Raw genomic sequence first — 18307 nt, forward strand, 5'->3', positions numbered from 1 at the left:
CAACCAATATGTAAATAAAAAGAAAGCTTGGAACAGAAATATGTTGTTATGCATACATACACAAAGATAAGAGAGAGAATAATTTCCACTAGGTAGTTTTTTTATGTAACAGGAAATGATGTGCTTGTCATCATTCTGTAGGTGGGCATAGCTCACTCAGTTTGGGTGTGCTATGATGGATTAATTTCAGGCTGCTTTGCAAGTGATATTTTTACTTACTGGTTGATTAAATTGTACTGATCTGTGTACATTAATCTGGGGGATGATATTTCTCGGGGCTCCCACCTCTAAATTCAGTGCACTGAAAAATATTTGATGCCAATTAAAATGCCAAGTGTGTTGGGCACACCTTGAGACTTTTCCTAATTGCCATTTTTCTTAGGGGGAAGGGAGAAGAGAGGCATCGATGAGGTCAGAGGAAAAAAAAACCTGAGACTTCCTTATTATTCTCAGTTTTGCTATTAAAAACTGGCCTCAGTCTTCAGTGAATCAGATTAAGTAATCTCAAGGTCAATGCACTACTTAGAACTTTTCTCACTGCATCTCTCCTGCAGGTCCCACACACAGTGCAAGGTGAATTAAAATTCTGTAGGAATGAAACAGCTGTCAGCAAAATTGGCTCCCAGGTCCCTGCTCATACTGTTGCCAGTAGAGCTGAGCTGACCACAGTAGCTGGGCTAAAAGTGGCAATGACAGTGTTTATCACACCCCTACGGTATCACTCCTCAAGGCAGCAGAAAACACAGGGCCAGGCAGGTCCTGCCACACTGCCCACTAGTATCCAAACCACAAATGAGCTCTTTGAAATGCAACAGGCCTGCCTGGTGGGCTGGTTAACTAAGAAAAAAGGATTAACATAATTCCCTGACAAAAGGGAAAGGTTCTGCATAGCAGTGGGAGAAGGAGGTACAGAATTCAGTGGTTCACAGCAGCCCAAACCACCTCCTGCACAAATCCCAAATTACTCAGCTGTTAGTCACCAGCACAGCTAACCCTAAAAGGAGGATCTCTTTCATGTCTACCAGGTCAATCCTCGCTAAATTCCCTTTCTGTAGGCAGTGGACAGCTTTGATTTTTTCCTGCTGAGAAACCTAATAATAGCTCAGCTACCCTGGAGCCCAATGTTGTAAAGCCAACTGGCCAAGCAATAGTTATGAAGCTCTTTTGGGGACTTCCAGACCATGGAATTGCTAAGAATGCACATTTTATTATTAATATGGTTCTTCAGACCAGTTGCTGGCTATTTACCATGACAATACTTCAGAATTTTCTAGTAAATCAGATAAAAATGTTAGACACAAAAGTAATCTGCCCTTGGGGAAGATCACCACGTAACCATTGCATCAAAAATAGCTATGACAGTGTCAGCATCCTTTTCTTTTCTCAAATTGCTCTGGCTAAATTAGAAAGGGTCCCCTGGCAACCCCAGAAAAATAAGTAATTCTCCTCATCACAGGCATGCATCAAGTGCAGTGAGTGGCACGACTGAGAAATCTAGATGACAGATTATAGAAAAAAACAAACCAATAACAAAATATTTTATATCCATGAATAAGGATTAGCTAAATAATTTAAAACAGTAGAGTAAGCCAAGTTTTAGAAATCAATACAAGAACACATACACATAAATGAAAAAAAAGTTTTTAATTGTATCAAAAGATGTAATATCACAGCTTAATGGAAAACTTTTATACCATTTTTGCAGTTTAGCTTCTGCAAAATGGACACTGGAATCGAACGAAGTGCATGTGAGGCACACCTGAGGGTGGACAATGTGTGACTCAGTGGAAACAGATGCAATCATATCAAAGAACCAAATGGTAACATTCAGACCACATAAACTTCTTCACACTCCATCCAGCCTAAGCCTGTGCCAAGCCAATCTGTAGGCATTCCCTGGAATAACTTGTAGGTACTGAAAAAGCTTGTACTACAAAGAAAAAGATAACATTCTTCTTAAAATGCAAACCCCTTCCTGGGGCAGTTCAAAAGGCACATTTAGCAAAACCAACTGTTTCTGCCTGATAAAGCTTGTGACAAGATATTCAGTTTAGGTTCCTCTTCCTTACCCCAATGGAAAATTCAAATTAAAATCACTCACCATTCAAGCAAAAAAGAACAGGTCTTAATGGAATACTATTAATTTCCACTGTACTCTGATTTGATAAAATTTTTTTAGCTCACAGACATAACTATCTGTGATGTAAACGATCTCCCACAATACGTTTCTAAGAATTACATCTTCCTTTTTTAAAACAATTTTCCTTTAATATTCAAAACAGGTACTTCCAAACTAATTTTTGACATGACTTGCTGACTGGGAGTGGATTAAAAGACAAAATAAAGGGCACATCAGAGAATAAGACCAGAGGAAATCCTCTGCTGTACCTATGTAAGCACAGAAGAATAAACTTTATATGATCAAAGTTAGGCTCAGCTTGTAGTATAGCTACAACCTTGCCCTATTCTTAATTTGACTTTTTAATTTTTATATTTTGCCTGTAAGACAGAAAGATGGTAGAAAAGCCACAGAACATGACTGATCAGAGGTAAGGAGTGGTAGGCCACCCCTACTTTTAACAAAAGTAACTTTTTCACCTGCTAGGTAAGGGTTGAATTTGACATCCTACTGCTGCCTTGGACAATGAGGAACAGCATCACCAGGGTGAGCAGGGAGAACTCAGCATTCGTTTAGTCACTGGAGTTTTAAAACCCGTGGTAAGCCAAGGACAAACACAAAGATTTGACATGATAGGAACATGACAGGTCCTTTTACTGCTTGCCATTCCAATTTAATTTCTTCATAATGGGCTTGATAAAAAAGAGCAACCAGAGGCTAAACATACAAGAACATTCCAGCACAAGGTACAAATCAGTTCTGTTGTTTGTACCCTTCACCGATGGTATCATGAGTGAAGGCTGAGATAACACCCACAAATCACTTCAGTCCACTCTTTCTCTTTTGTTGTCTCAAAAACTATCCTTTATGCTGAAAATTCCAATGATCTTCTTGTAACTCCAAATTAAATTTAAAAGCATATTTCTAGAGAGATGGGGAAGTGGGAGATTGTTTTGTTTAAGTAGCACAAGATTTTGGCTATTTTCAAATCTACTAGATGAACATTATAAATGTTAACCTTGTAAAAAGAGCTTCTCTTCCTGATAGATACCACACATTGCACACCATTCAGTCAGTTTAGAAACCACTCAAAAGGGTGCCAGCAATGCTGTGCAACAGCTTATGCTCGTAAGAGAATGCTATCCAACCCTGAAAAGCAGAGGAACAGGGCAAGCCAGGATACAGCTGACCACACTGGAAACTGTCTGAGCCATTGTGGTTCCCAATCTCACCTTGTAAATGCTCCATGGGATATTTAAACAGCTACAAATGTCTAGGAATTTGGGGTTAATCAAAAGAAGAATCAGTTCACACATACTAGTTACAGAATGTGTAAGTGCGTTGAGGGAGAATCCCACAGGCCTGGCTTGAAGTAAGTCTCAACCTCAACACAGGCATTTGGGAGAGGAAACAGCCTGGGCTCTGGAAAAGTCAGACCCAACTCATTTCCAGAGGAAATGCTACCAAAGAAAGCTGGGCAGTTAAAGAGAAAAATTGTCAACACATAAGTGGAAAGGCCTTTCTACATCGTGAGGAAAACACAAGTTAAGAGCTCAGGAAAAGCTAGGCACAAACTAGGGCCTGACTCTCTACTACATTTTCCTCTTCATGGTGCAGACAGAAAAATTACACAGAAGTCATCCTAAAGAATACTTGAGTGTATGCAGCTGTCAGACAAAACACTTTTCCATCCATCCTGACGAACACATACAACCACTCTTAAAGCCTTTTCCCCTTCTTTCAGGAAGTTTGCATCACCGGGGTTGGTCATGCAACATTTAGAGCCCTGTACACATGAACAGCACCACTCTAGAAAAGCCTCCCCAAAGATTAACTCCCTGCCCAAAGCCAACCAGTGTATTATTTGTATGAGCAAATGTCTCCTTCTCCACAATATTCCTATGGAAGAAGTGCATGTCACAGCTCCTGGCGAAGTATGACTATTCCTGTGCTTTAAGAACCTCCAAGCACTGTGATTCCTTCTTTTTTAAAGAACTATCCATCTATCATGTATGGAAGCTGCTGTTTGTTGCAGTGGGTGAAAGCTGGTGAAAAAGAGGGTGAAAAGTACACTCCTCATGCAGGAGCATGAGTGTATGGAGTACATATTCCCTCCTTTATCCTCATCACCTTCACGGTCTGAACAAAGGGATCTGTGGTGATTTCAATATCCTAGCACTAGAGAGAGGGACAGAATTGCAAGTGACACTGTGGAAATGGAATTGGTAGGGTTGGTCTGGCTCTCATGAGGGTAGCACCGTGGAGCACAGAGAGCACAATGTTATCCATGTTTAATGATGTTGGTGACCTGTACATTCAGAATTTCACTACTTACACAGTGCTAATGTGTTATTCAAGATACACTTACCTGGAGGTGGACTCATTCCTTTTTCAGGTCCTGTCTTCAAAATCAAACACCAGCATTCTTAATTTGTTATCATATTAACTTTTGACAAACATTTATCCTTGTTAATGGGAAAGAAATAGGTAAACTGGGAGGAAAGATTAACTTGGATAAATCCATAAAACTACTTAATGGGTGGGGTCTAGCCTAGGTCTGACTATGAGCAAGTTTTAGCCAGGAATGTAGCATGGTCCCAGATGTGATGTCTCCCTTAATACTGCCAGTGATTCATGTATTTTTACTGTTCTCCATACTGGGAAGCAGCTGTGGCTCACAGCTGTAGTTCTTGCTGTGAGGGTAACACAGAGAGTCTGGCTGATCCTGTGTACTTCAAGTCTATAGATCATGATAAAACTGCACAGTGGAACTTGCCAAAAATAGTAGGCTGCAATTAAAAATGATATATAGCACACTTCACAAAAACTTAACAGCACAAATTATTGTTCACAGACACACAGTGCTACTTTACTGACTACTGGTACCATTCCCACCTTTTTGGCTCACGAATATTTTGCAGCTACACATCTGCAGTATGCAGCTATCACAGTCCTGATTTTTCTCAGGTTTTCTCTGAATATGGGAAACTGTACACATGAATATAATGTAGCATTCACTCGGATAGATGTCACCACCAAAGAATATACCACACTGAAGAACAATCCTGCAAACAGTCTTTTATCCCAACTCTCCTACCATCTTTACACACAACATGATAGTTGACATTTTGAGCTGCTCCGATTTCTGCAACTTTTTTTATTTAGAAGCCTTCATATGACATAGAAGTATCAGGTCCCCATTTGAGAGTATCAGGTTGACTCATATCAAATTAAACTCTCCTTCAGGCTAAGAACAAAATACCCTGACATGTTGCCACACAGAGTTAGAGTGGCAAATTCCCCGGATTATAAAACATCTGTTGAAAACCAGTTCCCTATCTAAGACACAAGGGTTATGTTTCTATGCCTCTTATTCTTTGCTTCCTCCTCTGCATATATAATGTACACTTCTCTGCAGTTTGGTCTCTGATATTGCAGTTTTTAGTCCCCTTTCAAGCTATCCTAGCATCTCAAGTGGATGCGGTACTAGAATATACATTTGTGGATTTAACTCACTTTTCCAAAAACTGATTTATTATAAGAGCAAATGAAAGGAAGGATAATTTTTTTATAGTCAGAAGCATTTAGAGAAATACTGCACACTCTGATGCATTAAGATTTCTGAGAGGAGGAAAGGTATCGGGCTTGTCATCTATGTCAGTGCTCTCTATTTAAGACTAAAAATTACAAAGCAATCTCTCATCTGTACAGGCCTTTTGTGAACTGACATGCAGCTCATCTGTTTAAATGATCAAATAAAGCACATTACGAGTCAATCAGTTCCAACTACCAGGAAAAGAAGAGCTCATACCTAAATTCATTTGCTGCAAGGAGGTGGTTGATTGCTTTTCTGTCCCTTTATGCTGCAGTCCCGTTCCCTTAGATCCTCTCTGCTAAGAGAGGGACATACCGGGAGGTCAGTTTTCCGACAAGGTCATCTGCCTTCAGAGTATGAAGAGAATTGCACAGAAAGTGGGTTGGGCTATATTTAGAGTTTGGTCCAACTCCGTGCCAAGGTCCCCCCCGCTGTCTCTCTCTTGCAGCACCGTCTCAGGTTTATTCTTGCAGATTCTCAGCCCACAGAACACACGAGGATAGCAAAGTCGCTCTGAGCTACTGCTGGATCGAGGTTTTTTGCAATTTGCTAAAAACAAGTGGATCAGCAGCTCAGATGAGAACTCTTTAAATACCTAACTCTTCTAGTATTTATCTTTCTTCCTTTAAGTGGATTTTCCCTATTCAGTTGAATAAGGAGAGGAAACTGCTTGGGATAGAGCAAAAAGACTTTCCTGAGCTAAGGTAAGGTTGCTTCATTTTTGTATTGTCATTTTAATTGCAGAGCAATTTATGACTTGGATCAGATATGCTTTTTCTGCTATACCAGTTCTGCATGTCAGCATTAAGTGTATTTTTGGATTATGAAAATCTTCATGTAAAAATATAAATTCTCATTATCACTGTCTATAGGAAATGGCAAACTAAAAGGGTATCAGCACGTGCAATAGAAAATACACTATCTGATTTTTACCTGTTTAAAGGATTGTAAAAATCACACAGCCATGCCTGTAGACTGTATCATTCTGAAAATGAGAAACCCAAATGTGTGGCCATATGCACACTCATTACATATACAGGCATGCATTTACATGTGCTGAGTGATGTTGTAGCCACGTTATTTTGTACAATATGAGCGAGCATGGCATCAAGTTTGCAATACAGAGCTTGCTGCAAATAGCACAGATATAAGTAAAAAAATAATAGTTAATAAATTAACGTGCTCAAATCCCTTTATAGTTCCAAATAAGTTGCTCAGCTCCAGAGTGCAGGCAGTATTACAGATCATATTGTATTTGGTTTCCTTTCCACTGTATGCTATACACTGGCTCAGCATTGCTTCTCCTTTTAAAAACACATATGGCTCAACAATTTTCCTCAGCACCATTTTAAACTGTTGTGATTCTTCAGGAAAAAAAACCTGGACAGAATACATCATTGCATACCTGTCTGTAAGGAGATCCTAACACACTTCAGGTCACATGGGCATCATGATACTGCAGTGTGGGTCTGACATGAGGAGAATGTTGTCATGTAAAGACACTCTGGAGCCATGGATTTTGCATTGGCACACACACACACTTTCTAATGCAGCATGACCACAGCGCACACACAGGAATGGTACCCTGAAAAATTTGGGTAGAAAGGTCCACTTGATCCAAAGGATCAAATACTGATGGGACAGCACCAAAAAATTCTTCACAATATGATCACTGCATAAAAGTCTTTGCAGAAGCAACTGAAGAAATGCAGATGGATTCTGGATTGAAACTAAGCAAAGAACAAGAGAGGTCACCAAGTCACTGGGAGTTCAGCTAAGGTGACTGGGCGAATTCCTATACTTATTTCAGGTTGTATTTTCTTAATATAGCTGCTGGTTAAACAATACCATGCATCAGGCTGTGAAATATTATAAGTTGGCAAAAGTTTTAGCTGCTGAAGAAACTTCTGATTTTGGTTACTCTCAACTATGTGTAAGATCATCTCATCATTCTTTGTTTTTGATTTTGCTCAGTAATTTATGCTTAGAGTCTTGAGTGTTACGTTTATTTGAAGGATGTAATAAACACCATCTTTTTCACACAAAATACCTTCCTAGCAGTCCTAAGACTCTTTAACAAATTATGGTATCATGCCATGGAACTAACTTGGGCTGTGTTGCATGTGGTAATTCAGATTCCTCCAGAAGGTTTTTATAGCTAGAACTTGAAGAGGCTGTTAAAAGAGGTTACTGAAGTATTGCAAATCCATTTATCAAATTCATCAGCAAGTAAAAGGCTTTACAGCATAAGAGCATCTACTGCAGTCTAGGATTTGAACAATCTTTTATAAACAATTGTTACAAAATGATAGAAAAGGGGAAAAATACGTCTTTATAAATTTTAAATGTTCAGGCTTTGCCTAAAGTCATTGATTGCTTAATGAATCAACTCAGTTTTTGTGACACATTCTTCATTTGCATGTGGGAAAATATTACTTACTCCCCCATCAGTATTAAAGACATCAGGGCTGTAGGGCTGGCTTAAAAAAAAAGCAGTAGTGATGTGTCTGAGCCTACTAATGCAGCATTCACAAAGACCCCTGGCAGACAGACAGGAGCCCTGCTGTATCCCAGTGGCAGACAGGGATGGGCTTGTGTTGAAGGGAAGGTCATCACACCTTCCCCACAGGAGCTGAGCCTAAAATGTGTCTGTCACCCAAACTGGTGGGAGGTTTGTTGACAAAGAGATGAAAAGATGACAGCTTTGGAAAATGGCAGTATGATGATGAATATGAGAATAGCATTACCAGAAGAAGCTAGAAAGAAGCACATCTGAATGAACAGGCCTCATATTCTAAGGCAGACAAACCTCAATCTGCTTCTAACATATTTCTGGGGCCAATCCTACTTGGTAGGATCTTCCTCTTCCTAGTCTCTCCTCATAAAACTCCATTGCAAAATGTCAGCATCATGAGCTAGCTTGGTCTTGCTAAGGTGGGATCTCCAATGGGCACAATATGTCCACCCTATAGGAGAGCATCAGGGAAGTGAAAAAAAAATTTAAAATAAATAAATAAAAATGAGGGGATGTATTTTTTTCTCCTTGCATGTAAGAAAGACTGAAACCTTTCTTTTCTATTGGGGGGGCTGATGGGGCTGAAACCCACCTTCCTCCCTTGTGGTGGGAGGCATGGCCATATATATTGAATGACATGTCCAAGGCTGTGGAGGAGGAGGAGGAAGGGAAAGCTTGGCTGATGATGTATGTTGCCAGCTGGCCAGGCTAAGCTCCAAGGGGACATTCACACACTCCTTGCTTTGGCACTGTCCCCCTCAGGGCCAGAGCCAGATGGGTAAATCCAAACAGCGTCAGGGGGATAAGTCCCAGCAGCAGTCAGATTCCCTACTCTACTCACTCTATTTATGCTCTGCCTTGGGGCTTTCTTCTGGTGCAACCAAACAACAAACAACCCTGGGATTTTCCTCCCTCCCTGCCAAGCTGAAGCCACAAAAACAAGCTGGGATTTTGGGGAGAGTCAAAGCATACCTCAGCTGATACTGAAACAAGGACCTTTAGCAAGAGGTGGCAGATGCCACAGCACCAATGCTACACAGCTCTGCAGTCAACCTGCAGGACCCAAGACTCACCTCCATCCACCAGCATCAATGCATAGCTGGTGCTGCAGCTAGCATCCAGGCAGGGACACCCAAAAGGGGATTGGAAGAGTGTTAGAAAGATAAAGGTGGCACCTGGAGTCAGTCTGTGAGTACTTGGGTACAGCTCTGTGTGTCTACCTGCATAGGGGAGGAACACAGCATTTGGTATGAAACAGATTACTACAGCTGCTGAAGGAGCTCTACCTTAAATCCTGCACTGAAATTTTCAGAAATTTTCTTTCAAAACTTGTAGTGACTATTGCCACAACTTCGGAATATACTTTCCAGGAAGGGATGGAAGATTATATGCCAATAGATGCTGTACAGGAAAGAGAGATACTTATAGACACAGAAAAAGCACAAAGCTATAATGAAGCAAACAGTTAATTACATAATTATAGTAACTCTGCTAAACACTACTTTCCCCTGAGACTTCCTTGTAACAAGGACAGGGAAAGAAATCAAAGTTCATACTCACAACTAGCCACATAGCCCCAACCTTTGTCTGACCTGATTTCAGATATCCATCTCTCAAAAACAGGATGGAAAAACCCAACAATACAACTTGTCCATAGGGTGCCCTGCTGCATTTTGCTCTCCATGCACCAGTGGTAGAGTAGTAAGTATCTTGTTGCAGGAAAGACTATACCCTGAGGTGAGGATTAGACTCATATGCATTTTCTTTCAGTCTGATACAAGTGTTGGGACTGACAGAAACACCTCCAACACTGGCTTGCACATTTTGCATTACAGAATATTATTTTTAACTGTGGCAAATTGACTCTTGTCTCCTCTAAGCACAGCAAAGCTTCATGCTCACAACTAGGCACAGTAAGGCACAGACCAGGAAATCCACTGGAACACTGAGGTACTGTTTGGGCTTGCAATACCACACTGCTTGGCAGCTGCACGTGCCAGCTCTAAATTCAGGAAAACTGCAGGCAGACCTCAGTCTGCTACACCTGTGCCCTACTTCTCACCCAGACATCTTTGTGGTCCCACTCAGTACAACTTTCTGGGTCTCAGTCCTTACTCTGGTGATTATTCAGCATGGATGCACAACCCATTCACGTGAGAAGATGGAGGCTGTCAACTTTAAAACAATTCCCAATGCAAATCCCACCTACACAATGTGGCATTAAGCCATTCAGGAAGAAACACTTAAAACTGGGATTATACAAAACTAATAGAAATTTCTTATCTTTGATTGCACAAGCCTAAATTCCTTCAGTCGTAGCAAATTCACAGTGACCACAACTGATGCTAAAATGCCACAGAAAGTAATCCAACAACACTTGAGTTCTTCCATCTCAAACACCAGAGAATGCACGTGCATATAGACAGCTGCAAAACTGCAAATTACAATTTTACATAAAATTAAACATAGCTCTGTTAGAAGAAATCCTTGGGGGTGAACTTTCCCACTTTTCACTCATAACCAGCTTTTTAGTACAACAATCTCACTGGCAAGCATTCACTTCAACAGTGAACACTGTCCAATCCCGAGCACACAAATAACACTACAAAAAAAAATTCAGTATTTACAACATGGCTGTATTTTAGCATAGTTCTCATGCAATTTTCTTAACCACTTATAATATTGCAGGTGAATATAAGAATGTAGGAACAAAAGAAAAAAAAAATCTCTGAATGTATGTCAAATAATTTAGATACTCTCCCTAAAGAAACAATTTAAAAATCATGTGCGAAGTATAGTAAAAATAGGCATTTTACATCATCCTGTCTGTCTTTAAGAACACTCAGTTTGAACAGCAAATGAGCAGCAGTCACTCTTCCTGTCACTGCATTTTGTTCTGCTAACACAACGGTTAGAGATGTCACCCACTACAAGCTGATGTATGTCCCCTCTCACAACACCTGCCTAACAGAGGGGGAAGGCAAGGAAGTCCCACTTGGGAAGAAAGTGAGACTGTACAGGATGAGGCTGTCAGTAGATGAGAAAAATAAAGGGTTGAGATGATGTGTGAGGGCTGTGTGCTTGAGCACCTGCTGTCACTGTGCAGTTCCTCTCACTCAGCCAAGGCAACAGGCTGCACATTCCCCCTGCACATTCACCCTCTCACCAGCACCAACCCACTCAGAAGGTGAGACAATGGCTGTGATGGAGTTTCTCAACACAGACAAGCAGACACCAAGATGTTGAAACTAAATGACCTTTTTTGCAACTTGAGGCTCTTGAAGGGGGAAAAACAGAGACTTTGTTCCCTCTCACACAAACTTTCATCATGTTTCCAGCTGTCTGAGGTGGACAGCATGTAGTCTAATTATAGGTTTATGGAGTCTTCCCAGAAATTGTCTCCTTACGTGGGCAAAGAATCTCACAAATCTCTTTGGGAGTGTAGATATTCCTCCATTTCAGACTGCCCTCTCATAAATGTACCAGGTGGGTTTCCCATCAAGTTTGCTCCTTGACATGGAAAAAAAAGGAAGAAATGCTAGGCTTCATCAAACAGTGCAGGGTACAGAGTGATCACTGCAGAAGGCACAGCTACACTCTTCTCTGCTGTCCTTTCCTACAACATGTCACGTAAATAGAGACATGACATGTCACAGGAACACTGAAGACATTTCTAGGTTTAAAAGTGCAAAGCCATGGTATGTACTGAGCAGTTAATATTATACAATTGCTGATGATGTACTACATAGATAAGTTGATATGCTGTGTTTCCTGTGTGTAAATGCCCAGTGCACATGGTCAGAGGAGGGAATTCTAGAGGATTTATTTGGATGGATTTATCTGGTGCCTGTATGTCCTTTGTTACACTAAAGAGCTTGGGAGTATGCATTGAGAGGGACTCATCTGAGAGGGACTGCTTAGCCTTTAGCAAGCCACTAGCACTTCTTCCATCTCAGTTTGTCTTACTGCAGAAAAAACCCCAAAAAGATGTAGATATATCCCTTAACAGGGTGTGCTGGAGCCTAAGTAACATGTAAAGTTCAATGGGATTCTGGAAGTGCTATAGGAGAATATAATAGTTGTTTATTATATTCTGACAGAAAGGACATGAAATCCCTTTCTTTAACCCTTGAAAAAGCATGAGTGTTTTAAAAAGTATTTTTGAGAATCCAAACCAGTTGCATTCAGATAATCAATATGAAGAACAAACTTGGGGCTCCCTCTGTAAGAGATACAACTCAGTAGGATGCATCTGAGTTACAATCTCCAGGTTCCAGTATTGACAGCCACAATCAAAGGCTTCTTTGTCATGTCTTTGCTATTCAGCAGCTTCTATTTGCTATTCAGCAGGAAGAGTGCCCTGACATGACACAAGAGAATGATAAGGGTTAGCTTTATCCAGAGGGTTTCACTACCACATCCAGCTCAAGGCCAAACTGCTGACAGACTCTGCAAAGCCAGGGTCAGAATATACACAGTGTGGGAGAGACAGAAGCAGTGCTTTATCTAGGTCCTGAAGTCTGAACTCTGGAGACAGCCTCATAAGGCAGATGTCTTCTGGTATCCTGTACGAATTCACATGATGTGAATTCTTCCTTCAAGGCCCTGGTGGGAAATGCAGTCTCCTCCTTGCTGATTTACTGCAGGACTGCTGATAAGGAAACCCCTGTGTAGCCGAATACTACCCACAGCACAACAGGGATGATATAGGAAGAGGGAGATCAGCGCCTTAGCCAAAGTTACAGAAATTGTAAAATATACCAAGTCTTGCAATATGGAAAACAGCATAACCCTCACATCAGAGACACTGTGTCTCTCACTGCTTGTCTCTGGGAGCAGAAAGGATGGCTATATAGAATTAACGATACCAAGCAGAGGTCAGCATAGCAGTAAAAAACCCCAAACAATACACCTAAGTATTGTCATGGTAATTTTATCATTTTGGTTTTGGTTTTTTTTGAACTGAACTATTACTTAGCTCAGCAATGGTCAGGACTGGAAGACTACACCAGGACTGTAATGAAGGTATAACCCTGGGGAACAATTTTGATTATAGTGAAGGTTTCAGCTGACTACATTTTAATTAATCCAAGTAGTACAGCACTCTGAATCCCCAGATATCCCAGATCAATTTGCAGACTAACATGACTCGTTTTACAGCATATTTTAACATTGCTCTAATAAATTCTTCAACAGTTCTTTAAAGTCTCAGAGGTAATCTAATTTCTATTTTTATTATAGAGGCTTTCAAAAGACATTTTAACTATATATCACTAAAATCATGTGGCTGTAGAATGCCAAATATAGCATCAGAAACCAAATACATCTTCAATACTTGTATTAATTAAAAGCACAAAGACATTCCTAATTACAAAAGAAGGGTTTTTTGTATTGATAAAGCATTTTAATTTAAAATAAGTCTCTGTTATAATAAAGATGAGCCACAGTAGCATTTGGTTTAAAAACCCAGCAGTGAACTAGCATAATAATACGAGATAACATGACAAGATAAAAGCAGGATGTTCAGGGTTCAACACATGGTGCAACGTCTACATTTTCTGTATAATCCAGGCTTAAGGGAGTCATGCTTAGAGACTGACAAAACATGCATAGAAATACATGGCAAATGAAGAACCAGATCCCAAAATAAGCACGTTTTGAGCTAATACATCGTAAGACCCATAGATTATGTTATTTATATCTTTAAAGTCAGAAACCACATAAATTTTCCTGAGCATTCTTCTCTGCATGATGAATTCACCAGTGTTTTGCTACTGTATGGAAATGAAAATGTTAAACTGCCCACTACTCTCCCTGTTTCTACTGAGACACTGCAGTCCCCACTATCAGTTACATGTGACCTGCAGAGGTGGCTGTACACTGTCCTTACCTAGCAGCAGTAGTAGATACCAAATCCTCCTCCAAGAGGGATGTAAAAACCAGAGAAAGATCTAGATAGTGTGAGAGGACCAGGAAAAAAAGCCAACCCTGAAGACAGTATTCAAGAAGAAAGGGCTAAACCCAAGAGAAGGGCAGCCAGCACACACCACTGAAGCCAGTGGCAGTGGTGGCATGAAAGGGAATGAGGACAAGAGCTCTAGTTCTGAGCCAGAACACTTCTCCTTGCTGTCATTTGGAAAATGCTTTGTTTTCTGCAAAACCCAACCCTCTCCCCTTCTCAACAGGGTGAGCTGCTGCACCCCCTGCTCAGTGTCTGGACAGGTACAGTTCCTTGGTCCCTGCTAGAGGCACTGCCATACAGATGTGGACACACACTTGCTCCTGGCAGCTCCTACCCCTATGAAGAGGTACCAAGTCCTCCTTGCTACACCACCAGGCCAAATGCAGCCCAACTCTGCCAGCTGTTCACTGTTGTTACCTAAATCTTTTGAGAAGACAGGCACTGAAGAGGCTAGGGGCAAAAAAGAGAAGCAAATTCACATGTCCTTTACCCCAGTGCATCCATAAAGCTGACAAAATCCAACCCAATTAAAATAAAATATGAATTAGATTAGTCTTCCAGGGTGAAACTGTTCTGAGCAGGATAAAAGCATGTCTCACCTCGGTGTAGAAGCAATGAAATAAATGTGATTTAAGAGAATGGTAATAGATTTCGTTTGACAACAGGCGAGGTACAGACCTCACATATCTAGCAAGGCATCTAGCTTAGCAATCACTGTTTTCTGTTTACTACTGCTAACCCATCAGTACCAGAGATATTCTATTTTACAGTTGTCATTACCCCAACTATTACAGTAAAAATTTGTTACAGTAAATAATCACACAATTAGGTAAAGGCAATGGCATTCTCTGGAGCATGTTCCAGAGAAATTATTCCAGGCTGGAAACCAGTCATTGATGCCTAGCAGTAATTGTTTAGGAAATCCAGTGCTTGAAGAGCTTGGACTGAAAACCTCAAAAAGGAAAAAGCATCAAATTATTACCACAGAATAGGGCACAAAAGTTGACTTTTTTATTTGGAGAGGCAGTCTCTGCACAGATTTGAAAGCCTCAGTCATTTTCTTTTTTTTTTTTTCCCCACACTGGGAGACCGAGTATTTAGTTCAGGTTTCAGAAGAGCTTGAGTGATGTATTTAACACCCACTGGGTACTCCACCACTTACACCGTGTTCAAGCCAGCAGGAAACAGCTGCTATTGCTCTCCCTGCCTCAGGTTAAGTTTTCACCAGGAATGTGTGAAAGTACTAGCCTTCACATGCTGCGGACTCCAAGGATTTAGAATTCCCCTCCTAATTTTCCATTCTTCACTCATGCCATATCTTTCAATTGCATCCAAGGATGTGGAAAGGTAGATAACATGGTGCACTGGTCCCAGACAGAACCTCTGAAATGAGCCTGAAAAAGCCTAAGCCTACAAAGTCTTATTGCTCCATGGCTCTGAAAAATACTCTGGCTGATAAAAGACATGTGAAAGAGATAGGTCAAAAAGCCTGCAACCTGTGAACAACATAGAAAGCATTCAAGAGACTAAACAATTCTCAGCTTCCAAGTTGAAACTGGGAAGCAGAAGTGACTGCAGAGGATTTTAATTAAAAGAACTGCCACTGTTCTGGTTTGTCAGTCAAGACTTGGGTCAGCATGTATTTCACTAAGCTCACTTGTAGCCTGCTATATACAAGTCTGAAACAAAGTTCCTTCTGCTGTATTCTTATGTTCAGTTGTGGGGTCATTTTCCTAAGAGAGTTTTGAAGTGTACAGAGCCAGGAGTTGGACATGATCACACGTCCACAGATCTGTGCTGCATCCAACACAGTCTGTGACAAGGTGTGAGCAACTCGCCTGCAGAACGAACAGGAGTCAAGCCCAAGTGTCTCAGATGGTTCCTCTTGCTCCTCCCAGGAGACCCAAAGCAGGCAGCTGCTCCTCCTCACTAGGAGTACATCCCAACAGATCAGCCTCCATTCCCCATGAATCCATACATTATTAATCTTATCTGAAGCAGACAGTGCTGACGCCCAGCTTCCTCAGTGTCTGGAGGAATAGCAGCTGTCTCCAGCTCAGCCCAAGGAAACAGAGAGAATTTCTGACTCTATCAAGAAGAAATATTTCTTAAGGATTCAGAATCCTTCCCCTCTCCTTTTCCCTATGTGCTAGCAAAGCAACTGCCTGGGATTCATATAGCACTCCATGGCTCTGCATGCCCAGGAGCAACAGACTCCTTTCTTTACCTTCTGCTTACAAGACAATAATACCATTTTTACTACACAAGGACCTGGCCCCAACAGCCCATCCACTGGAGGTTTTTTTGGGATGGGTTATGCAGGAACTGTCTTCATCAGACCAACAGAAGGACATGCCCAGATTTTGCAGCCAGTGGAAGAAAGGGCAGCACACCTCTCAGAGCACAGGAATGGACACTAAATGAAATTACTGTACTCAACAATTTCTTAAAATGTATCTCTTAGAGGTCCTTCCTGTTCTTGGTTTTAAGGTTTGACTATTTCTGTGCTCCTTTTCATCAGTTGTGGAACATTACAGCCAAGAGATACACAGTTGTTAATGTTGTAAATAAAAAAGTTCATTTCTACTGAAAAACAACCAAATTGAGAAAGAGCTTTTAACCTTGAACTTAAGAACTGGTTCATAGGGGGTAGCAAGTAAGATACGTATTCAGCAGCCCTTCTTAGAAGTGACCATAATCAACTGGATGGCAAATTACACCAAAAAAAGGGAAGAGATGGATTTTTACTGACTTACAGAACTTTTGAAGTCTCTAATCATCTCAGAGATGTTCTCATGGTTATATAGACATGGCACAGACTGGTAAAATACAAAAACATGGCCTGACAGGTACATTTACTCCTTAAAATCCAAGAGCAATAAGTACTGTACCGATTTTTGCATCAGAAACTTGTTTCTTTGATCAGTTTTGCATTTCAGGCTGCAGGCCAGCAGTGAGTTAGTTTATGAACAGTCCCATTAAGACACACACATCTTGCATATCTTATCCTCTCAAGGAACTCAAGGGTCTCTACTGTGTCAACATTACAGGTGAGAAAGCACTATTTTTAAATTAAAACATTTCACTCTAGGGTAAAAAGTGATTTCCAAACAGTTTTTGATCCCCTAAATCAGGAACTGAGACTTTGCTAGCAAGTGGGAAAATTTTCTACAATTCAAAATGTTACAGCCAAGTGATGAAAGATCATTCAAGCAACTGAAATGGTTCACAAGCAGTCATTTTTACTGTAGAAAGTGACATACCATGCTCAGGTCTAATAAAAGCACAGCAGTTGTTGTTATGAAAAAGACACTAATTTGACTCACTGTTTCCCACAGGTTTACAGCACTAATAAATCCACATTTGTGTCATTAACCCATAGGGCTAATGACCAGCAAGAGTGCAGTAAGTGGTCATTAAAGGAACAGAAATGCCCCATTACACAGATATTATTGCTGTTGTGTGTGGAGGCACTGTGTAGTAAGGGAGTATTAACTTCAAAAATCATGCTCATTTTCTGCAGTTGGACTCTCCAATGAAAGCTGGGTTTGGATCATGTTAGTGTAATAACATGTACTCAAGTGTTATTTTGTTTTTTTAAATTGGTAATTATAATGAAACACTATGGCTGAATAGTATTACCCTCACCCACTTACACCGTCAAGACAAGATGTCAAATTTACTTTTCCTAAAGCTTGTTTTTGGCAAATCAAGTCATCTGTGCTCTCAGGTACTGCTCAGAAAGCAAGATTAGCAGATTGAGCCATTTACCTCAAGTATTGTGCTTTTTACATTGCCATACTTGCCACATAACTTCAGCCATGGCAAATAAAAATCTGTCATAAATCTGTCTTTGACATGGCTCTTTATGCCTCTTGGAGCAGACTGGTAAGTTTTGTAGCATAAATTCTGGTATGAAGTACTTGCAAAAATAGATTTCCTAGCAGAAAATTGAAATGTATAATACATCCATTCTAAAATTCCACAAGGCAAACCTCCTCTCATATATTTACCTGGCAAGTACATATGAAGGTGTTTTGACTGTTTATCATTGCAGCAAAGGAAGGCTGAGTGAGTATTTATATCTCATCAGATTAGCTTTAGCCTACAGGTTTC

General features: G+C 40.6%; 2 protein-coding genes across 8 annotated transcripts in view; one reads left to right on the top strand and one right to left on the bottom strand.

The window, feature by feature from the left end:
• Positions 1-18307, bottom strand: part of CMSS1 (cms1 ribosomal small subunit homolog) — a 220243-nt gene that overhangs the window by 24435 nt on the left and 177501 nt on the right. The window contains exon 1 of one of the 5 annotated variants that reach the window (XM_085071893.1): positions 5931-6088. The exons of the other annotated variants lie outside the window; for them this stretch is intronic. Coding sequence (XP_084928019.1) covers positions 5931-5940 — 10 coding nt within the window. The 5' untranslated portion in view covers positions 5941-6088. Of the gene's footprint in view, positions 1-5930; positions 6089-18307 lie in introns of those variants that run through there. 5 annotated transcript variants of the gene reach the window in all.
• The window catches only part of FILIP1L (filamin A interacting protein 1 like), a 187810-nt gene continuing 175692 nt past the window's right edge, over positions 6190-18307 (top strand). For 2 of the 3 annotated variants that reach the window (XM_085071815.1, XM_085071830.1), the window contains exon 1: positions 6190-6418. The gene's annotated coding sequence lies outside the window, so the exon portion shown is untranslated. The remainder of the gene's footprint in view (positions 6419-18307) is intronic. The other variant, XM_085071838.1, reaches the window with a different exon arrangement.

Source organism: Lichenostomus cassidix, chromosome 1, assembly GCF_008360975.1.
Source record: "Lichenostomus cassidix isolate B80296 chromosome 1, HeHo_3.0, whole genome shotgun sequence".
Taxonomy (NCBI): domain Eukaryota; kingdom Metazoa; phylum Chordata; class Aves; order Passeriformes; family Meliphagidae; genus Lichenostomus; species Lichenostomus cassidix.